Source organism: Podarcis bocagei, assembly GCF_964188305.1.
Source record: "Podarcis bocagei genome assembly, chromosome: 7".
In the NCBI taxonomy this organism is placed as follows: domain Eukaryota; kingdom Metazoa; phylum Chordata; class Lepidosauria; order Squamata; family Lacertidae; genus Podarcis; species Podarcis bocagei.
Window position 1 is genome coordinate 62,883,978 of NC_138132.1, and position 18,041 is coordinate 62,902,018.

General features: G+C 40.8%; 1 protein-coding gene across 5 annotated transcripts in view; it reads left to right on the forward strand.

The window, feature by feature from the left end:
• The window catches only part of ZNF536 (zinc finger protein 536), a 556,339-nt gene that overhangs the window by 355,696 nt on the left and 182,602 nt on the right, over positions 1-18,041 (forward strand). For all 5 annotated transcript variants that reach the window (XM_081201107.1, XM_081201109.1, XM_081201110.1 and 2 more), the window contains one exon: positions 17,486-17,638. In XM_081201107.1, the coding sequence (XP_081057233.1) occupies positions 17,486-17,638 (153 nt within the window). The remainder of the gene's footprint in view (positions 1-17,485; positions 17,639-18,041) is intronic.

Consider the following 18,041-nt stretch of genomic DNA (forward strand, 5'->3'; position numbering starts at 1 on the left):
TTGTTTTATTTAGCTGTCAATATATTTACATCCCATCCTTCTCTCCCAAACATTTTACCCTGTGGGTTAGGATAGGCTGAGAGACCGTGGCTGGTCCAAGGTAACCCAGTGAGCTTCATGGCTTGGTGGGGATTTGAAACCTGCTTTGCCAGGCCCTAGTCTGACACCCTAACCCTACACCACACTGGTTCATTTTGCTGCATGAGGCAAAGGAGCAGGCGGCCCTCACTCCCTTTCCAGATAGATAGATGGACAGATAGACAGACAGATCCCATCTTTTTCCCAAGGAGCTTAAGGTGCTGTACATGGTTCTCGCCCTGCCTATTTTATCCTCAGAAGAATCCTATGGGACAGGTTAGCCTAAGAGACTGTGACTAGCCCAGCATCACCCAGAGATCTTCAAGGCTGAATGGGGTTTTGAACCGTTATTGCCAAGATCTTACTCCCAACACTCAACACTCAAGATAACATTGGCTGAACGTTATAAGAAGAACTAATAGTTCAGTTATGATCACTTTCTTGTCTGACTGAATGAAATAAAAATCCATTTTTGGACAGAGATGCAATAAATACAGCAAACATATATGGTGTGTGAGGCAGCCACAGTGTTAATCAGCATGGTGGACACCAAAATTACTCTATACCACACTATCCCTGAAACATAGGGAGGCACAGAAACTGTATACAACAATAGTATTGCGTTTAGAAATATTAAGCTTGTAGAATAATAGAGAGGAAAAAATAACTTGCAAAAGGTAAATTCTGCAAAGTAAATCTTGTCAGGTAAATTGCCATTTTCAAATTACTTATACATTATTTATATTCACAACAAATCCTGGAAATACCTTCCTTATCCTCCTGTGTTTTGTCACATTGCCCCAAAGGTGTTACTGTCCTGGTTTTCCTTTTGGCTACCTTCTGAATATGTTGCCTTCCTAACCTTCCTGGACGTGGCCTGCCTGACCTTTGTTTTAGTTCCTCTCTCCTGTAGCTGACCTTGATGACTGTCCTTGTGGACCTCAGGTCTTTTGGTTTGCTCTTTAATGTGTGACCTTCCTGACCTTGTAATGTTAAAAATAAATAAAACCACCCAGTGTGGTTCTTGAAAGCTTAGTATACCCTTACGTTTGCTACTGGAACAACAACATCATCCATGTGTGATGGCCCCCAACCCTTTGGAATTCCCACCTCTTGACAGACATTAGACAGACACCATCTCTGTTGCCTTTTCAGCAGTTTCTGAAGACCTTCCTCTTCCACCAGGACTTCAAAAGAGAAACCTTTCCCAATCTGCACCAGAATTGTTTTTATTATTCAATTTCCTGTTGTTTGCTGCCCTGGACTCCTTTGGGAGGAAGAGAAGTACACCAGTCAATCAATCCCACAATAAGCAGAAGGGGATAATATATTAAGTATGATATGACACAGATTAGTGAAAAATGTTTTACAAATTGTACCACTTTAGGGTCATTTAGGACACCCCAATACATAACAGGGCTGGTTAAAATTTGAATCCAGAGTTTGAGTCAGTGAAGGAATAATTTAACTATGGATATTATTAAGCTCAAATGATAAGTCTTCATTCCAGTTACCTTCAGTGGAAGGGATGTTAAGTATCTTCCCAACTTTCCCATTAAAGCCAGTGAGACTTTGTGGATGGCAATATGCCCCTGAATGCCAATTTCTGGGAATCACAAGTTGGGACAGTTCTTTTGAGCTTGGATCCAACTTCTGAGATATCTACAGGCATCCAGTTGTCCACTGTGAGAGCAGCATGCTGGACTATTGGCCTGATTAAGCAGGGTATTCTTGTGTTCTTAGGTACTTAACATCCCAAACTTTAGCTGGAAAGTGTCCTATATTAAGTGAAAGATCTGTTCTTTGTTGCACCAGTTCTGTAGGCTACCAGACGTTGGTACCAGACGTCAGCAGCTGTTAGATAATACCAGAGGCCTGTAGGATCAAAACTGGAGCTAGAAAGCACATCCTAGGTTTGGCACTGCACTTTGAGCTACTTTACACTTGAATCAATGCCAAGTTTCCCTCCAGATCACATTTGTCCAATCCTAATTTTGGTTCTCCACATTTCCACATCAGTTTGGATTTTTTTTTAAAGAAAACTTTATGAAAATTCATCATGTTTTTAGTGCATTTTTTCCCTAAAATACACATTTCTTTAAAAATGAATTTTGCCTTATATACACATTTTTGCAGAGCTATTTCCAGAAATGTAATGCATTTTTTCTATATTATTTTTTACTAATACATGCACCATTATGCACATTTTACCCTAGTACATGCGTTTTTGTACACTTTACTTGGCTGGAGAATTATCTTGTGAAATTCAAAGAGTGCAAATTTCTTGTATTGTTCCAGAAAGTGTGAACTAGGTAGGTTCACCAGTAAATTGAATCTCTTTCTTGCTCATCCGCTTGTTTCCCTTGGTAGTCAGAGTTGGCTTTTGCCTTCAGATTGCCAGTTCTGTCAAGGGTTCCATGGAAAGAGAAACACATGCCCTCTGCTATACACCAGGTGCCTGGCTGAGCCAGCAAGATGGATGAAGTACCCAGTCCTTCGTACCTGTGTGTATCTGTCAATAAATATATACTGGTGTGTGTGCGCCTGAGTGTGTGCATGTGCGCAGGCTGAGATAAAAGCTACTGTTTTAGTGGCTGGATACACTAGAAGTATATGCAATTAGGCTGACTGACAAACATCAGCATACAATATTAGATTTAAAATTCACTCCTATAATTGCTGCAGGAAATTGACTGTATCTGCAAAGCAGTCCTTGTGATACTTTGAAAATAGCATGTTTTATGTTTTCATTTGTTGCTCACAAAATGGTGTAGATCTACTTGGGGTGGGGGGGATATAAATCCCAATGCTATCGAGGCCACTTATTTCCTCATCTTCATACCTATGTGCCCAAATTAGCAAAAAAATAAAAATAAAATAAAATACTCCAGTGTGAATCTAATTCATTTGTTCCTGCCAACAGAGACGGCTGAATTCTTGCAAAATTCAAATTTCTAGTCAAATTATGTTGTTTAGCCTCTCATGAATGATCTTCCTCCAGCTCTTGTTAAGTCTATTTAATTCCAGTGAAAATGCTCCAAGAGAGTGGAATCAAGTCAAGCATCAAAGCTGCCACCCATATTAGAACTAGGCCAAAATGTAGCTAAAAAGTTAGGTTTTCTTATAATTTTCTCTTTTTTCCAAGCTCCCTTTGAGATGCAGAATAACTTCTGAGAATATTCAGCAGCATACTCCCCAATTTTACTATTTGTGAATATGGTCAAATTGTGGGTGCAATTGTGGATCCATCAAATACATTTTAATATTGTTGTAAGAAACATGGATTCCAGCCCTCCTCTTTTAGCCCATTGTTTCTTTCACCCTTTGTTGTAAACTAACAGTATAGCCAAGGAGAAATTCCCTCAGAAGACAATTTTCTGGGAATTTTCTTCCTTGCCCCCAAGTATTGGAGAATTTCTCTTAAATTCACCTACTGCAAATAGAGTGGAAAATTTGTGGCAGCTATTTTGACTCAGCCATATCATATCTTGATGAAGATGTGTTATTCCTATCAATACTATTCATATTGTATCATCTTGTATGCACTTACAAATTCACTGTAGCTTCTTAAAGTGGGAGGTGTATCAGGTCTTATTTTAAGTAATTGCTCTTCTGCAAGTCTGACCATCCTGTATGTGACATTGCTCAGTTGGTGGCGAAAGGGCTAAATCCAAATGGTAATTAACCAGAAATGAGACTTTGGGGGTCTGGGGGATAGTTGGATGAACTATTTCCTGCACATAGCTACAATTCCCAGAGTTCCCTGGAAAGAGGGATTGATTGCTAAGCCACTCTGGGAACTGTAGCTCTGTGAGGAGAATAGGGGTCTCCTAACAACTTTCATCATCCTCAACAAGCTACAGTAACCAGGATTCTTTAGGGAAAGGCATGACTGTTTAAAGTGACATGACACCGCTTTAAATGTATAGTGCAGATAGGGCCCAAGGTTAGAACCGGCTATTTGTTCGCAGAATCCTTGTATGTTGTTATGGTACTTGATGTGAATGGCATATTTCTCTCCCTTGTGAATCTCCCCCCCCCTTTTTTTTGAGATTAATCAGCAGCAGACATGCATCCCGGTAGTAGGACATCAAGGACTTAATTAAAGAGGGACTTCTGTAGGGCAACTCTTCCAAATTTGGTATCTGATCTAGCCTTGGCATCAAGAGAACAATGCTGGGTGAAAAATAAGAAGTAGTATTTATGAAGCTCCATGGTAGCCACTCTGCAAATGACAGTGATGTGAATATGTCACAGATAAGCTGCAGAAGCTGCTATAACCCTCGTGGTATGGGCTTTAAAGCCATCTGGTACCCAAACACCTGCTTTCAAATAACACTTCAGAGTACAAAAGATGATCCGTTTGGACAGCTTCTGCACTGAGAGAGATCTCCCCACTGGAATTTTCTCCAAATGAAATAAACAATCTGGATGAAGTATGGGAAGGACTAGCCTTATCTAGGCAATAATCAAGCTGCTTCTTCACATTCAACCTGTTGATCAAAACCATCCCAAGTGAATCTGAAATTTGGAGAAGGGAGCCTGGCAAGAAACCAAGCTGACTCTCATGGAAATTAGAAAGTTTCTTTCCAGAAGAACTTTGGTTGCAGCAGACAAAACTGTAACCCTTTATTTTATTTTTTCTTCCCGAATAAATGAGCATAGGGGGTTAATTAGGAGGCTTGAAGTTCACTTGCCACTTGTCAGGAAGCTGCATGAGTTTATTGACAACCAGACTTAAATTCCAAAGCACTGTTGCAGCAGCAGCCAAATCCTCTGTTCGGTGATTATAAATGGACATCCTCAGAAAGGTGATAGCTATTCAGTCACACTTTCCAAGAAAGCTGAATTGAGTCAGAATTAATTACGGTCATATGCCTTTTTATCTGACTCAATATCTTGAATAATAACTTTGACTTCTATAAAACTTCCGTTTAAAAAACTGCATCCATTCTCCCTATTGATTGGTAACAAAGGGCGCCATTCAACTATGTTTTACTGAGAGTACACTTGTTAAAATTAATAAACATTACTTAGTTAGGGGCATTCATTTCAATGCATCTACTTTCAGTAAAATGTAGTTGAACATCATCCAAAGTTCCATAAAGAAAGTTAAGAAATTCACCAGGGATCCCAAGATCCCTATATTTGAATTATCTACAAGGCTTTTACATTAGGAAACATAGCTGTCTTACTAAGACTCAAGAACAAGATTCCTGTATTTCTAACCTGCTCTTTATTTTGGGATATTCTGGAAATGCATAATAATGAAGTGATGGATATCATCATTATTATATAACAAGTTTTTGTGGCTAGAATCATTCTCTGATAGGAAAGCAGAAACAACCAAACATGTGCTTTCATCAGAATTTGTTTGTGTCATCAGAATTTGCTTGTGTCAATCCCTGACATCTTTTTAAAATGCTACTGTTAATTTGTAGAAACTGATTTTTAAATATTACATCCCCCATTTGAAAAGTGCTTCTGCATGGTAGTGCAGGAGACGTAATATTTGAAAGCCACTTCTCTGAATGCGTAAGTCAGGGTTTCCAAATTTTAATCAGTTCTGAGTGCCATGGATCTTGTGGACTATATGGAAATCTGGAATGTGGGGTGAGGACACATTCTAGGAACATGAGGCAGGGTAGCAATAGAGGAGACATTTGATTCTGTCCCCATTTAAAGGCAGACCCTGCCTAATTCGTACTTTCAGAAACAATACAGGAACCGGAACACAGCCATCATTTAGCAGTTGTGCTTCTCTGAATTTTGCAGTGCAGTTCTCCACCTAAGTAATGTGTACGAAAATGCATAGACCAAAGCGTACATTTCCAAGTGAAAATAACATATACAAATGAATTATATTGGAGGGAAACTGCTTTGCAAAAATGTGTGTGCGAGGCAAAATTGCATATCATCATCAGTGTAGGAGGAGGAATTCATACGAAAGTGCTGATGAATTTTCATGAGAACTTTAAAAAACAAACCTCAAACTGATGTGTAAATGTGGAGAACCGAACTTAATATTGGAATTATGAGAAATCAAAATGGACAGATTCACTATCTCTAGGCAGGTAAGGGTGGCCCAGGGGTCTTTTGTGTTAGGTGCAGGGTCTCCATACCCTTCCCCCTTTTTCTCAGATTAATTTTATACAGACTTTGCTTTCAGAGCAGTTGGTACATTGCAAAACGAAGTGCCAGTGAGTCCCAGAAGGAGACAGAAGTCATATTAGTTCTTGGACAAAGGTGTGTTTGTGTGTGTGTGTGTTGTTGCAGCAGATTGCAGATGTGACACAGGGCACCATCCAGAAAACACTATTGGCACCTCATAGTTCAGAGAAAGTCCTGAAAGCAAGAGCCGGAATTTGTTAGCCTCTGAAGTCAGCCCAATTTTTAAATCTCAAATTACCGTATTTTTCTGTCTATAAGACGTCCCCATGTATAAGACCCCCCCCCCATTTTTGGGGACTTAATTTTAAGAAAATGAGGGGAGATGGCCCAAAGTTGTTGAGCTTCTCCCTCAATGCAACTGCGGGCAGGAAACACTCCCTAGAACGTTTCCTGTGCACAGCGGCATGGGGGAAATTGCGCTCCCACCAACTGGCTGGCTGGTGGGCACACCGCTCCCCCCCCACGCCACTATCTGTGTATTGGACGACCCCAATTTTTTGACACGCTTTTTGAGTCAAAAAACCTTGTCTAATACACGGAAAAATACAGTATCATATGCAAAGTTTATTCAAATTTGTGCCATGAGTCTATGATCCAAATTGTTTAAGTACTCAGAAGTGGCCTGGGCATTTAATAGCCTGTACTTTCTCCCACTTTGTCTCAAGACCAGTACTCTGGTTTCCTTGAAATATATCGGGGGGGGATCAATTAGACTTTACTTGAGGCTCTTTCCCACCATGTAGAGTTAAGCCTATCAGTGAGTGGTTAGAGGGTAGGACAAGTTTGTTTTCTTTTTCTTTTTCTTTCTTTCCTTCCATTTATGTCTTAAGCAAAGTATTGTTGATTGAAATTATTTATACAAAATGGTTGCCTTGTGTTAATTAATAAGACTTCATACTTTTTGTACAGTGCATATATTTCTTTCTTTAAATACAACTAAACCACTACCAAAAACTAGTACAATGTAATTGCTGATCATGTATCTCTTTGTTCTAGACACTTTTATAAAAGAGTATGTATTATGTATGATGTGACCTTCAAATGTCATGGATGTGTTGTGCAATAAACTGTCAATATTTGTGGTTATAAGGTACTAGATGACTTTTACAATAATTGGAACAGCTATATTAAAAGCTCCGATCACTCAGCTGGTTAAAGAGAAAGACACAGGCCAGTGTTCATGAGGGACTTTCCTTCTGCCAAACTGTTAAATGGATAGTATTGTAAGGTGTTTAAGGAGGCTTTTGTTTGTTTGCCTTAAAAAGAATACAGCAATTTCAGCAGGGCTAGGAACAATAATTTTCGTTTCAGTAGGCACAATTTTCAGAACACGGTTTGTTCCTTAAGGGACCATGGTTGCGCCAACACCATGCATTTACACACATTTCAAGACACCCTCCCCCAAAAAAATTAATCCTGGGAACTGTAGCTTCTTAAAGGTGCTGGGAATTGTAGCTCTTTATCACATAAAGAGCTCAGTTCCCAGTGTTCTTTAGGAGCTGAAATGTGCTTTAAATGTATGGTGTATACACAGCCAAAGCTTTGTTTTTCTTTTTTGAATAAAAAAGTTACAAATGATTTTTTGCACTTTGCCGCACACCTTAAAGCAAAATGAATTGGAGAATGGGAGAGGAAGGGTGGCATCTGGTTTCTGAATTATAATAATGTTTGGATTTTCACATACTTAAAAGAAATTAGGAGGGGCATGGGTTATCATTTGCCTTTACATCCTCCCTACCCTCTACCCTGCACAAACCCTTCCATGATGAACAGGAGCACAACTTCAAGGGAAGCCAGCTTACATTTTTCATTTGTTGATACTTTCAGATCACTATGCAGCAGAATCCAGTGTTTACAGTTCAGTCAAGGGGGCAAAGGCCATCACCTGCAAGTTACGTTAAGGGTCAATTGTGTATTCCAGACTTTGGGGAGACTAAATTTTGAAAAGTCATCTGAAACTGCTTGGCAACTTGACCATGAAACAAGCCAACAGATTGCAATTTATAATACATGTTGTCCACTCTTACTCACTTAACCTCAATTCTGTCAGTTGCACAGTGGCTCATAGGATCCGACTAGAAGATCCATGCCCAAAATGTTGCTGTAGAAGCAGCAAGTAGCTGTTGGTACTGTTTAAGCTACCTTACTACCAGATCAAATTGATGCATCAGGTCTTTTTAGCCACCCCACTCCTGGAGTTTGTTCAACACAAAAGGATATCTCTTGCAAATCTCATACAATCGATATTATTCTGGGCAATTCAGGTTACTTTCCAATTCTCAGTCTTTTGACTAAGATAGGCATAGGCAAACTCAGGCCTCCAGTTGTTTTGAGACTACAACTCCCATCATCCCTAGCTAACAGGACCAGTGGCCAGGGATGATGGGAGTTGTAGTCCCAAAACATCCGGAGGGCTGAGTTTGCCTATGCCTGGACTAAGACATAGTACAGCACCTGAAATTTGCAAAGAAGTGCTTCAGATCTAGCAAATTACCCAAGAGAATCATGAAAAAGACTTTTTAGGCCTTTTCAGCTGCTTTCCTCCACACATTTGTGTGGGTGGGTGGATGATTTTAGTGTGCTGTTCCCAATAGTTGTGTGTATATTGTTTCCACACTATTCCAGATCATGTGGAAGCCTGTGGGTGTACACAGAAGTTCCCAACAACAAAGGGCATGGCATCGGGGCAGAGCCATGAGATGTGGTCCCACTTCCCCATGCACACACTAGTTTGTGGATGAGACCTTTTGAATAGGACTCTGCTGAGTTACAGTTCTGTTGCTTTAAGCTGCTTTCATTAAACAAAAATGTATTGGTGTCTGTGTGTGGATAGGAGACTTTTTCATACTGATTTCTACCTGGTAGATAAGGTTGGCATCAGCTTGGAAATATATTTTCAAGGCCTGTTCCATTAGAGTAGGACCTTTATGCATAAAGGCCAGCAGTGCAGTGAATTAGGAGGCATGGAGTATGAAAAACCCTGCCTCGTTGAGTATTTGCTATACCAGTAAATATATAACTGCATCCTTCATTCAGCAAGTCTTGCTTTCCCAGTTACTGATAAATTGTTTTGAATGTTTCCAACTTCCTTTTCCTCATGCATGAGAAAACTCTTAGCTCACTTGCAGCCTGATAGTATTGACTATGATTATTTGAGGCTTCCATGTTGCTGCTGCTGCTCTGGGCTTCCATGAGTGGTTTTTCTATATGGAAAGTCCTATGCCTCCCCTTCCTTAAATCTGATGTGTTTTCAAAGCTAGTATATCTGACACACTCACTCAGAATGCACTTCTCTGAAAAGCAATGCAGTCTGGATCTTTTGTTTGCCTGTGCCATTCAAGTGACTAACAGGAAAATCTGAAGTCTATATTTTTCACTTACCAAAAGAGCATTTTCGTATAATCTTCATTTCTAATTACACAAACAGGACAGAGCTATTTTCTCCTCATTGGCAGGGCTCTGTTCCAAATCGACTCTAAAATAGCTCTTTGTTTCAACAAATTCTTTGCCGATCCATATTAATGCTTAACAGTGTAGCATGACCATACATGGTCACTTTAAAAAAGCACCCTAAATCCTTTGATAAAATAACAAAGGCAGCAACTTGTTAAAAGACCCAAAATGCTTGTGCCTTTTTCAGAATATTTAATATAAGGTCGCTTGTTAAGTACCAAAAGCATTAGTTATGAGCAAGTAACTCTGAAAATGGAGGCGATGAAACATTTTTCGATTTCAAACAGCAGCTAAAAGCACTTTTTTTTTGCTGTTCAATACATCCAACCAGTGTTACATGGTTTTTTAAGGTTGTGTATTATCATTATAACTAAGGCTGTGTACACATTCTCATTCACTCTTGCTCCAGTGCGCTCCCAACACTGGTGTTTGAAGCCATGTACACATGAGGTTAGCCACAATCCATAGATAGATAGCCTGTAGTTTCTTGAGAAATACTATTGCATGATGTGTTTTCCCTCAAACCAGCTTCCATATAATCTGAAAATGTAAACTGTCAATAAGCTGAGGTGTGCACGTTTGAGACATCAGTTGTGCATGCCCAGATGACACCTTCATTGAGTAGGGGTTTTGGGGGGTTGTAGGCCCAGGCAATGCACATCAGGTGAAGACATTCTGCTCCTTCTCTGGTGTTTACAACAACATAAAAAACACTACTTAAAATACATAGGGGGTGGGCAGAATGACCTCACTGCATTATAAACTACTAATTTGTACGTAATCTAATTTGTACTTTCCACACTGGTCCTGAAAGACCTACATTGGCTCCCAGTACGTTTCCAAGCACAATTCAAAGTGTTGGTGCTGACTTTAAAACCCTAAACATCCTCGGCCCAGTATACCTGAAGGAGCGTCTCCACCCCCATTGTTCAGCCCAGACACTGAGGTCCTGCGCCGAGGGCCTTCTGGCGGTTTCCTCTTTGCAAAAAGTGAGGTTACAGGGAACCAGGCATTCTCGGTAGTACTCTTCTCAGTAGTAGCACCCACCCTGTGGAATGCCCTCCCATCAGATGTCAAAGAAATAAACAACTACCTGACATTTAGAAGACATCTGAAGGCAGCCCTGTTTAGGGAAGTTTTTAATGACTGATGTTTTAATGTATTTTAATCTTCCCCAGAGTGGCTGGGGAAACCCGGCCAGATGGGTGGGGTATAAATAAATTGTTATTATTATTATTATTATTAATTATTAAACTGATAGTATGCAATATCCAGTTGTGGCAGCCTATTTGTGCAACAGCCATTTTGCCAACAGGAGTCCCATTCTTAGTGTAGCAGGATTCCTGAATCCAACAAGTATCTTGTGTTTGCAAAAGATGTTGCACAATCCCTAGCACAATTGCTGACCGTTCATGCATTCCTGCTTATGCAGCAATGTCAGGATTCAAGCATCTTGCACAAAATTGTGTTGGATCTCACCCAGTGTCTATCCTTTAGAACAGTGTTTCCCAACCGGTGTTCCGCGGCACACTAGTGTGCCGTGAGACATCGGCTGGTGTGCCGTGGGAGGAAGGCGGGCGAGTCGGGCGGTGAGAGGCGGCGGCGGCGGCGAGGATCCGCGTCGAGCCGGGGGCGGCTCCGCGGTGGTGGTGCCGAGCGGCGGGGCAGCGCGCGCAAAAGGGAGGAGCGCGAGACAGCGGAGGAGGAGGAGGCCGGCATGTCCGGGCAGCAGCAGCAACAACAGCAGCAGCAACTCCCGCCGCCGCCCCCTCCTCCGCCCGCTATCGCCGCCACCACCACAACAGCCGCCGCCGCCTCAGCTGCCCTCGCTCTGCTGCCTCCTCCCACCCCGGCAAGGGGGAGGGAAAAAACTTTCACTTTTGTGCGTCCCTCCCGGCGTGACGCTGCGCGCTGACGTCACGGGGCGGGGCTTTAATGGTGGTGTGCCGCGAGATTTTTTTCCGGCTAACAGGTGTGCCGTTGCCCAAAAACGTTTGGGAAACACTGCTTTAGAACTTATATCTTTCATAATTTTGTGAATAATGTTTGTGTACCACCAAATATAATAGTGAAAATAACAAAATTGTGACTTCTTAGATCTTTCAAGATCAGACATTTCATAATAACTTTATCTCTTTCGCATGTTACTGAAAGTGGCTAATGAGGAAGAACCTTCACTTCTTAGGTGTAAAGCACTTCTGCTTTATGCCCACAAGGTTTATGTGTGGCTCATCCTTTGCAAGTCAAAAGAAGGAAAAGAGTGAATGAGTCACTCACACTTCCTCTTTCATCACTACCTGCAACTTGCAGAAGAGCCTAATCAATATTTCTAAAGTTGAAAAGGCTATATAATTTTTCATTTCTACCTGGAAAAGACTTTTGGAAACATATTTCATTATAATTTTGATCTCAAAAGCATAGTAGAAGGAAATGAACTTGGATATTCCACACTCAATGCTAACTTCTATCAATTATCCCTTGAGGGTCCTCAATATCTCAAATCCCACAGGTCTTTGACCCACAAACATGGTTTTTCTACTGTCTATGTTTGTGCATGAACATTTGGAAGCTGTTGCAATCATACTCCCATAGAGCTTAATGTACTCCTACTATCCTACAGCCTGCTCCTTATAATGCCCACTGTACAAATATTACTTGGCTCCTTATATTGCCCCAGCTGCCTGTAATCCAGATCTGTCACTGAGTCTTGTGATGAGGGAACAACCAAAATATCTTGAGCTTTGGGAAATGCCGAAGAAGCATAATGAGAGACTTCTACCTCAAAGCAGGGACATCCCCACATAATACCACATTAGGGGCCCAATTTAGTATAATTATGAATTCAGTTCAAGTATAGTACAGTCTAATCTTGGGACATCTGCTCAATTCTATTTGCTTCCTGTGTTATGACTATAGTTGCAAGACCACTGAAGAATTTCATTTGTTTGCTTTTGTGTGCTTGATTTATATTTTGACTGTGCAGCTCTTCCCCTTTATTCCTTACCTTGTTTGAGGGCAGGGAGTGTTTAACAAACTAATCAATATAGTCTTTTCTCTAGTACCCATTACATCAGGCCTGCCCAACTGGTGATCAACCAAGCCAAATACGGCTCACCAGTTCTGTGAATGGACTTGCAAAATATTAATAAGTGTGTGTGTGTGTGTGTGTGTGTGTGTGTATTACCAAGACAGTTGTCTATATTCAGTTTTTTGCTTGCAGATCATGCCGGTCTACCCTATATGACAAAACTAGGAAATAATGATTTAACATTTCAAAGAGCTGAGGTTTAGAAGATCAAACGAACATTTCACATATCCCTGTCCTGCACTGATGCTGCAGTAAGTTCTTTCAATGCATTCAAGGAAGCTCCTGGAAGCAGTGGCGGAGCTTCATGCTCTGGCACCAGGGGGTGGAGAGCAGGTGGGGCCAGGCTGGCGTGCATCCCAGGGGCTTGGCGCTCCACCCGTGGGGACGTGGCGCGCCGCCCATGAGGCATATGGTGCCCAGCATGGGCGGGGGGCAGCCACGATTGCACCCCACCAGGATCGCGCTGCCAGGGGTGGTGCACTCCCCCTGCACGCCTCTTCCTCCGCCAGTGCTTGGAAGGAATGGAAAGGCTTTGAGACGCCTCAGCTGCTAATCTAATACTAGTTGCTTTGTATGTTTCTGCTTGTATTATTGCCTGTTCATATTTTAAACATATTTTACACAGGCTTTAAACACCCCTGTGCTGATACATGGATATTTTCTTGGAATAGCTCGCACTGTGTTAGTAGGGGTATTTAAAATTGCTGCCTGAATTACTTAAATAAGAGTGCAATACTATACCTGCTTATTCAGAAATATGTCCCGCTTTGTTCAATGGGGGCTTACTTCCTTGTAGCTGTGTTTAGAATTGCAACACAAATCATCATCATCATCATCAACATCTTTATCATCTGATTTGTATGCCACTTTTCTGTACTTAGAACCATGCTCAAAGCAGCTTACAAATGAAATGATTTACATAATTACAAAAGTAGTTATAAGCAATAAATGAAGCACATCATAAATAAATTGAATATTGGGAGTGAAAGTACTGAATTCTGTGGAAAGAGAATGGTGAAAAGTTTCAAACCTGTAGTATTCATTGACCACGCAGAGCTATTCATTCAGGTAGCTGCAACTTCCAGCAATTTAGAGAAGGGGGTGTATTTATGTGAAAGAGAAACAGAGAGACAGGCCAAAAGAAAGCCCTCAACACAGCTTTAAAACCTCATGAATGTGCTCTCTGTGGGGGAAAAAAGTCCTTATAGGTATGGCCCCACTGGAGGAGCTATCTACTGTATGTCTACTTAAATCTAAAGGACAACTCTTCAGACCACCCACACGTTGCGCTGCCTTGTTGTTTTCAGTTTGGTTTTTCGGAGGGATTAGTTTTAAACTCCACAGCCTTCTAGCTTCACCAAAAGAAGAAGGAGAAGAGGGGAGGGGGAAAATCAGTTTTGTGTAAAGTGAAAATTAGTCTCTTAAATCTGCAAAGCGAGCTGTTTATCTTACAAATTTATTCTTTTTTTTATTGGGCCACACATACCCTAGATAGAAAGATAAAAGAGAAATGTCTAACAAGCTGTCATTAAGAATGACATCTAGCAAAACATAACTAGTACTTTTATTCTGTAAATTCATCATGAGTGGCTTGTTAGCTTTAGCTATCTGTTGATATGGGGTGTCCGCCTTTTTTGCACTCTGTTTATCACAGTCAATATATATATATAATTGCCTTCACACAGGCACAGTTTTGCACCACATATATGCTTCCTATATCCCAGTTTTGCATCTCAGTGTAATTTTCTCTCTTGAATTCCATATGCAATACTGTGTAAATACTGTGACAATTAGAAGTCCTTGAGGAATTGAGAAATATAAAATAGCCTCTCTCCATGTCTGCTTGAAAGACCACATAGATTCTGCATTATGTTACTCTTAAATCCTGTGAATAATTAAAAATGTCTGTTGCTAGCTTTCTAACATATACTTTGTGTTATAACTGGCTAGCATTTCAAGCAGAACACTCAGAGAATCTTAATCAGCCATATATTTATTTTATTAACTTGTTCACTTTTATCTTAAAAAACAAACCTAAACTTATTCTTGTTCAGCAAAAGTTCATGACTATCTGTGATTCCTCCAGTAGGTGTTTTAATCACATGACATAACTGGAAAGGCATTTGTTTTCATTTTAATTTGTTATTTAAGAAACTTATACATTAAGTCCACATAAGTATCCCTTTGCTGTATTTCTTGTTACCAGTTCTCTGTCTCTCTGGTTCAAGGCAGAGGTTCTACTCCCCACCCCCACCCCCTTCATGCCTTGACTCATTCCTATCGTTTGGTGTCACTCTAAATATATCTCCAGTTAGGGATTCAGTTCACATTTAATGGGGAGCCCACCTAATTCGCACTTTCTGATACAATATGTGAAATGCAATACAGCTGTCCTTTGAAATGTGCACTTCTCTGAATTTTGCAATGCAGTTCTCCAGCAAAGTGATTTGTGCAAAAATGCATGGACTAGGGTCAAGTATGCATATTAAAAAATTAGTGCAAGCAGCACACACAAATACTTTATTTGAGGTGAAGTTGCTTTGCAGCTATGTGTACATATTAGGAGAGATTCGCACTAAAATGCTGATGAATTTTCGTAAGGACTTCAGAAAGAATGCAAATAATTATAACAACCATTCTTCTCCTGGTGCTGTACTGAGGACCCAGAAAGGCAGAGCTGGGAGAGACTAACTCCTCCCAGCTCTCTTGACCCAGGTCTCAGGGATGCAAAGCAAGTTGGCCTCCTCACCTATGATTAAATCATAGATGTATTTTGACTCAACCTGGAATTCAGGAACAGACCTGTGGACAAACTGGTTAAGCCTACAAGGAACCTTTCAGAAAACAAAACCCAGAAGAGTGAAAAGGCACGTAATATCTAACAGTTCTATTCTTCAACCCACCTAAAAAAAAACCCCTCCCTCATCCCACCTCTTCCTGGGTAATAGGGTCATTCCACTCTCTTCTACGCTATTTGATGAATTTCCTATTGGTAACATTGCCAATGAAAAATGATTCAATAGAAAGCCTTCACAGTCCTAGCTGAAAACAAACACAAAAGAAAACTTTGCATATCCACTACTAAAATATAAAAAACCCCACCTGCAGCCAAAGCACGCTGCTCTCACCGCCTTCTCTTCTTCAGGGACTGTCACATATTCCTCTTGATTACTTCTGAACACACAGGTGAGAAAATCACCACCAGCACACCAGCGCTTTCAGAAGAAAAGACACTTCTTAGTGTTCTCCTTTCCCATTTTCAGAATGAGATGAATTAATTCAGACACAGCTGAAAATTCAGTGGAAAGAACTAGAGGGAAAGTGCCCCCAACCCTGTGTGGGGTATCTATCTCTGGAGGCCTAGGGAAAATCCATTTGGAATCTTCCCATTGCCACAGTGAGGTTTTTATTCAGGCTTAAGTGTCCAGGTAAATTACCATGGACATTCTCTGGGATTATGAAGACAACTCCCGTCATAGAAGGTGGGCTGGATCATTGATCCAACCAGCTTCATACTGTCTACTCTATGGATGAGTAACCTGTGGTTGTCCTGACCTTGTTGGATGCCAACTCCCCTTAGCTCAGCCAATGGTCAGGAATGATGGGAGTTGTAGTCCAGCAACATCTGGGGGACCAAAGGCTAACCACCACTGGCATACACTGACTAGCAGCCAGCTTCCAAGTTTTGAGGCCAGAATCTTTACCAACCCTATCATGGTGGTTCAGCCAAGGACTTTTGCATGCAAGTGGCTTGGCCACTAAGTTGTATTCAATAGTCTGCTTTTGGTTTCCTTTTCATGCTCCTTCCAGTCTCAGGCCTTGATCATTTAATTTCCTGAAGTCTTATGTTCATGTCGGACCAGGACCTGGGAGACCTGGGTTCAAACCCCTACTTGGCCATGAAGCTCATTGAATGACCTTGGGCCAGTCACTGCCTTTCAGCCTAACCTACTTCACAGGGTTGTTTGGGGGATTAAATGAGATGGGTGGAGCCATGTACATCACCTTTAGCTCCTTGGAGAAAAAGGTGGCATACAAATGCAATAAATAAATAAATAAATAAAATATTGGGAAATTTCTTGAGTACCTTTAAGTCTCCTTGATTTCACCGTGAGAGATTTACGCTTGTGCTTACTCTCCCTCTTTTTTAAAAAAAACGAACACAATCCTTTTTAATGAATTACGAATGTAGAATTCCTCCATCTCCTTGACATTCTATCTATTATCATTAGTAGTAGTAATAATTATAATAGTCTTCTCAGCACTGAAAACTTTCAACAGGGACTTCTATTTTGTTCTGTATATCTTTGCATATTGATTAACAATGAACCAAATTCAATGCAGCAAAAAAAAAAATCTTTAAAAAACAAAACTTTTTTTAGGATGAGAAAGTACTTAATAGGAATGAAGCAAAAGAAGAAATCAAACCAGCTGCTGACACAGCTGTTTCTTTTCTTGTCTAATTCAGTTCAGTATAAAGGTACCATATGCTGCTTAAAACGACGATGGGGAAGATGAAATAATTTAAGAGAATAACAAGAAAATACATGAATTGTCAGCATTCTGTCAGATTTAAAGAATGAAACAGACAGGTGTAGTATTGACATGTTTAGCTTTGTGTTGTGTTAGCAGTTTGAGTGAGAACAACTCCTTGACATGTGCTGAAATGATGTGAGAACACTCTCTATATTTCAGATATCGGCGACGAAGCTGGGAGATCTGCCGGAGTCCAGCAACCAGCTTTGCTGAGAGACAGGAGCCTTGGGTCTGCTATGAAAGACTGCCCTTACTGTGGGAAAACTTTCAGGACATCACACCACTTAAAAGTTCACTTGAGGATACATACAGGTGAGATCTCCCTGTAGCATAGCGGATGTTTTATAGGGGAGAAACTAATGCACATATGGTGTTGTATTGATGTGTGGTTGCTATGAAACTGAACTGTGAACCGAGAAATCCCCAGTTCAGTTCTCACCTGCCATGTATTCAGCACAAGCAAGAACCCAGAATGTCACCAACACCCCTGCCATTCTGGAAATGACAGTATGGATCTACCTTTGAATTGTTAGGATTGTCAATACAAAGGTGTGAAGCACTCTGCATTTTTTAAAGAGTGCTGAGCCAAATCTTCAGGAGTTTAGATTTTCACCCTGAGCTTCCCGTGCTCAGAAAAGGATAGTCTTGTGTTGAACAGTTAAGAATATCAAATGTGTTTCTTTGTTCATTTCCTGGGCCCTAATCAGAGCACAGA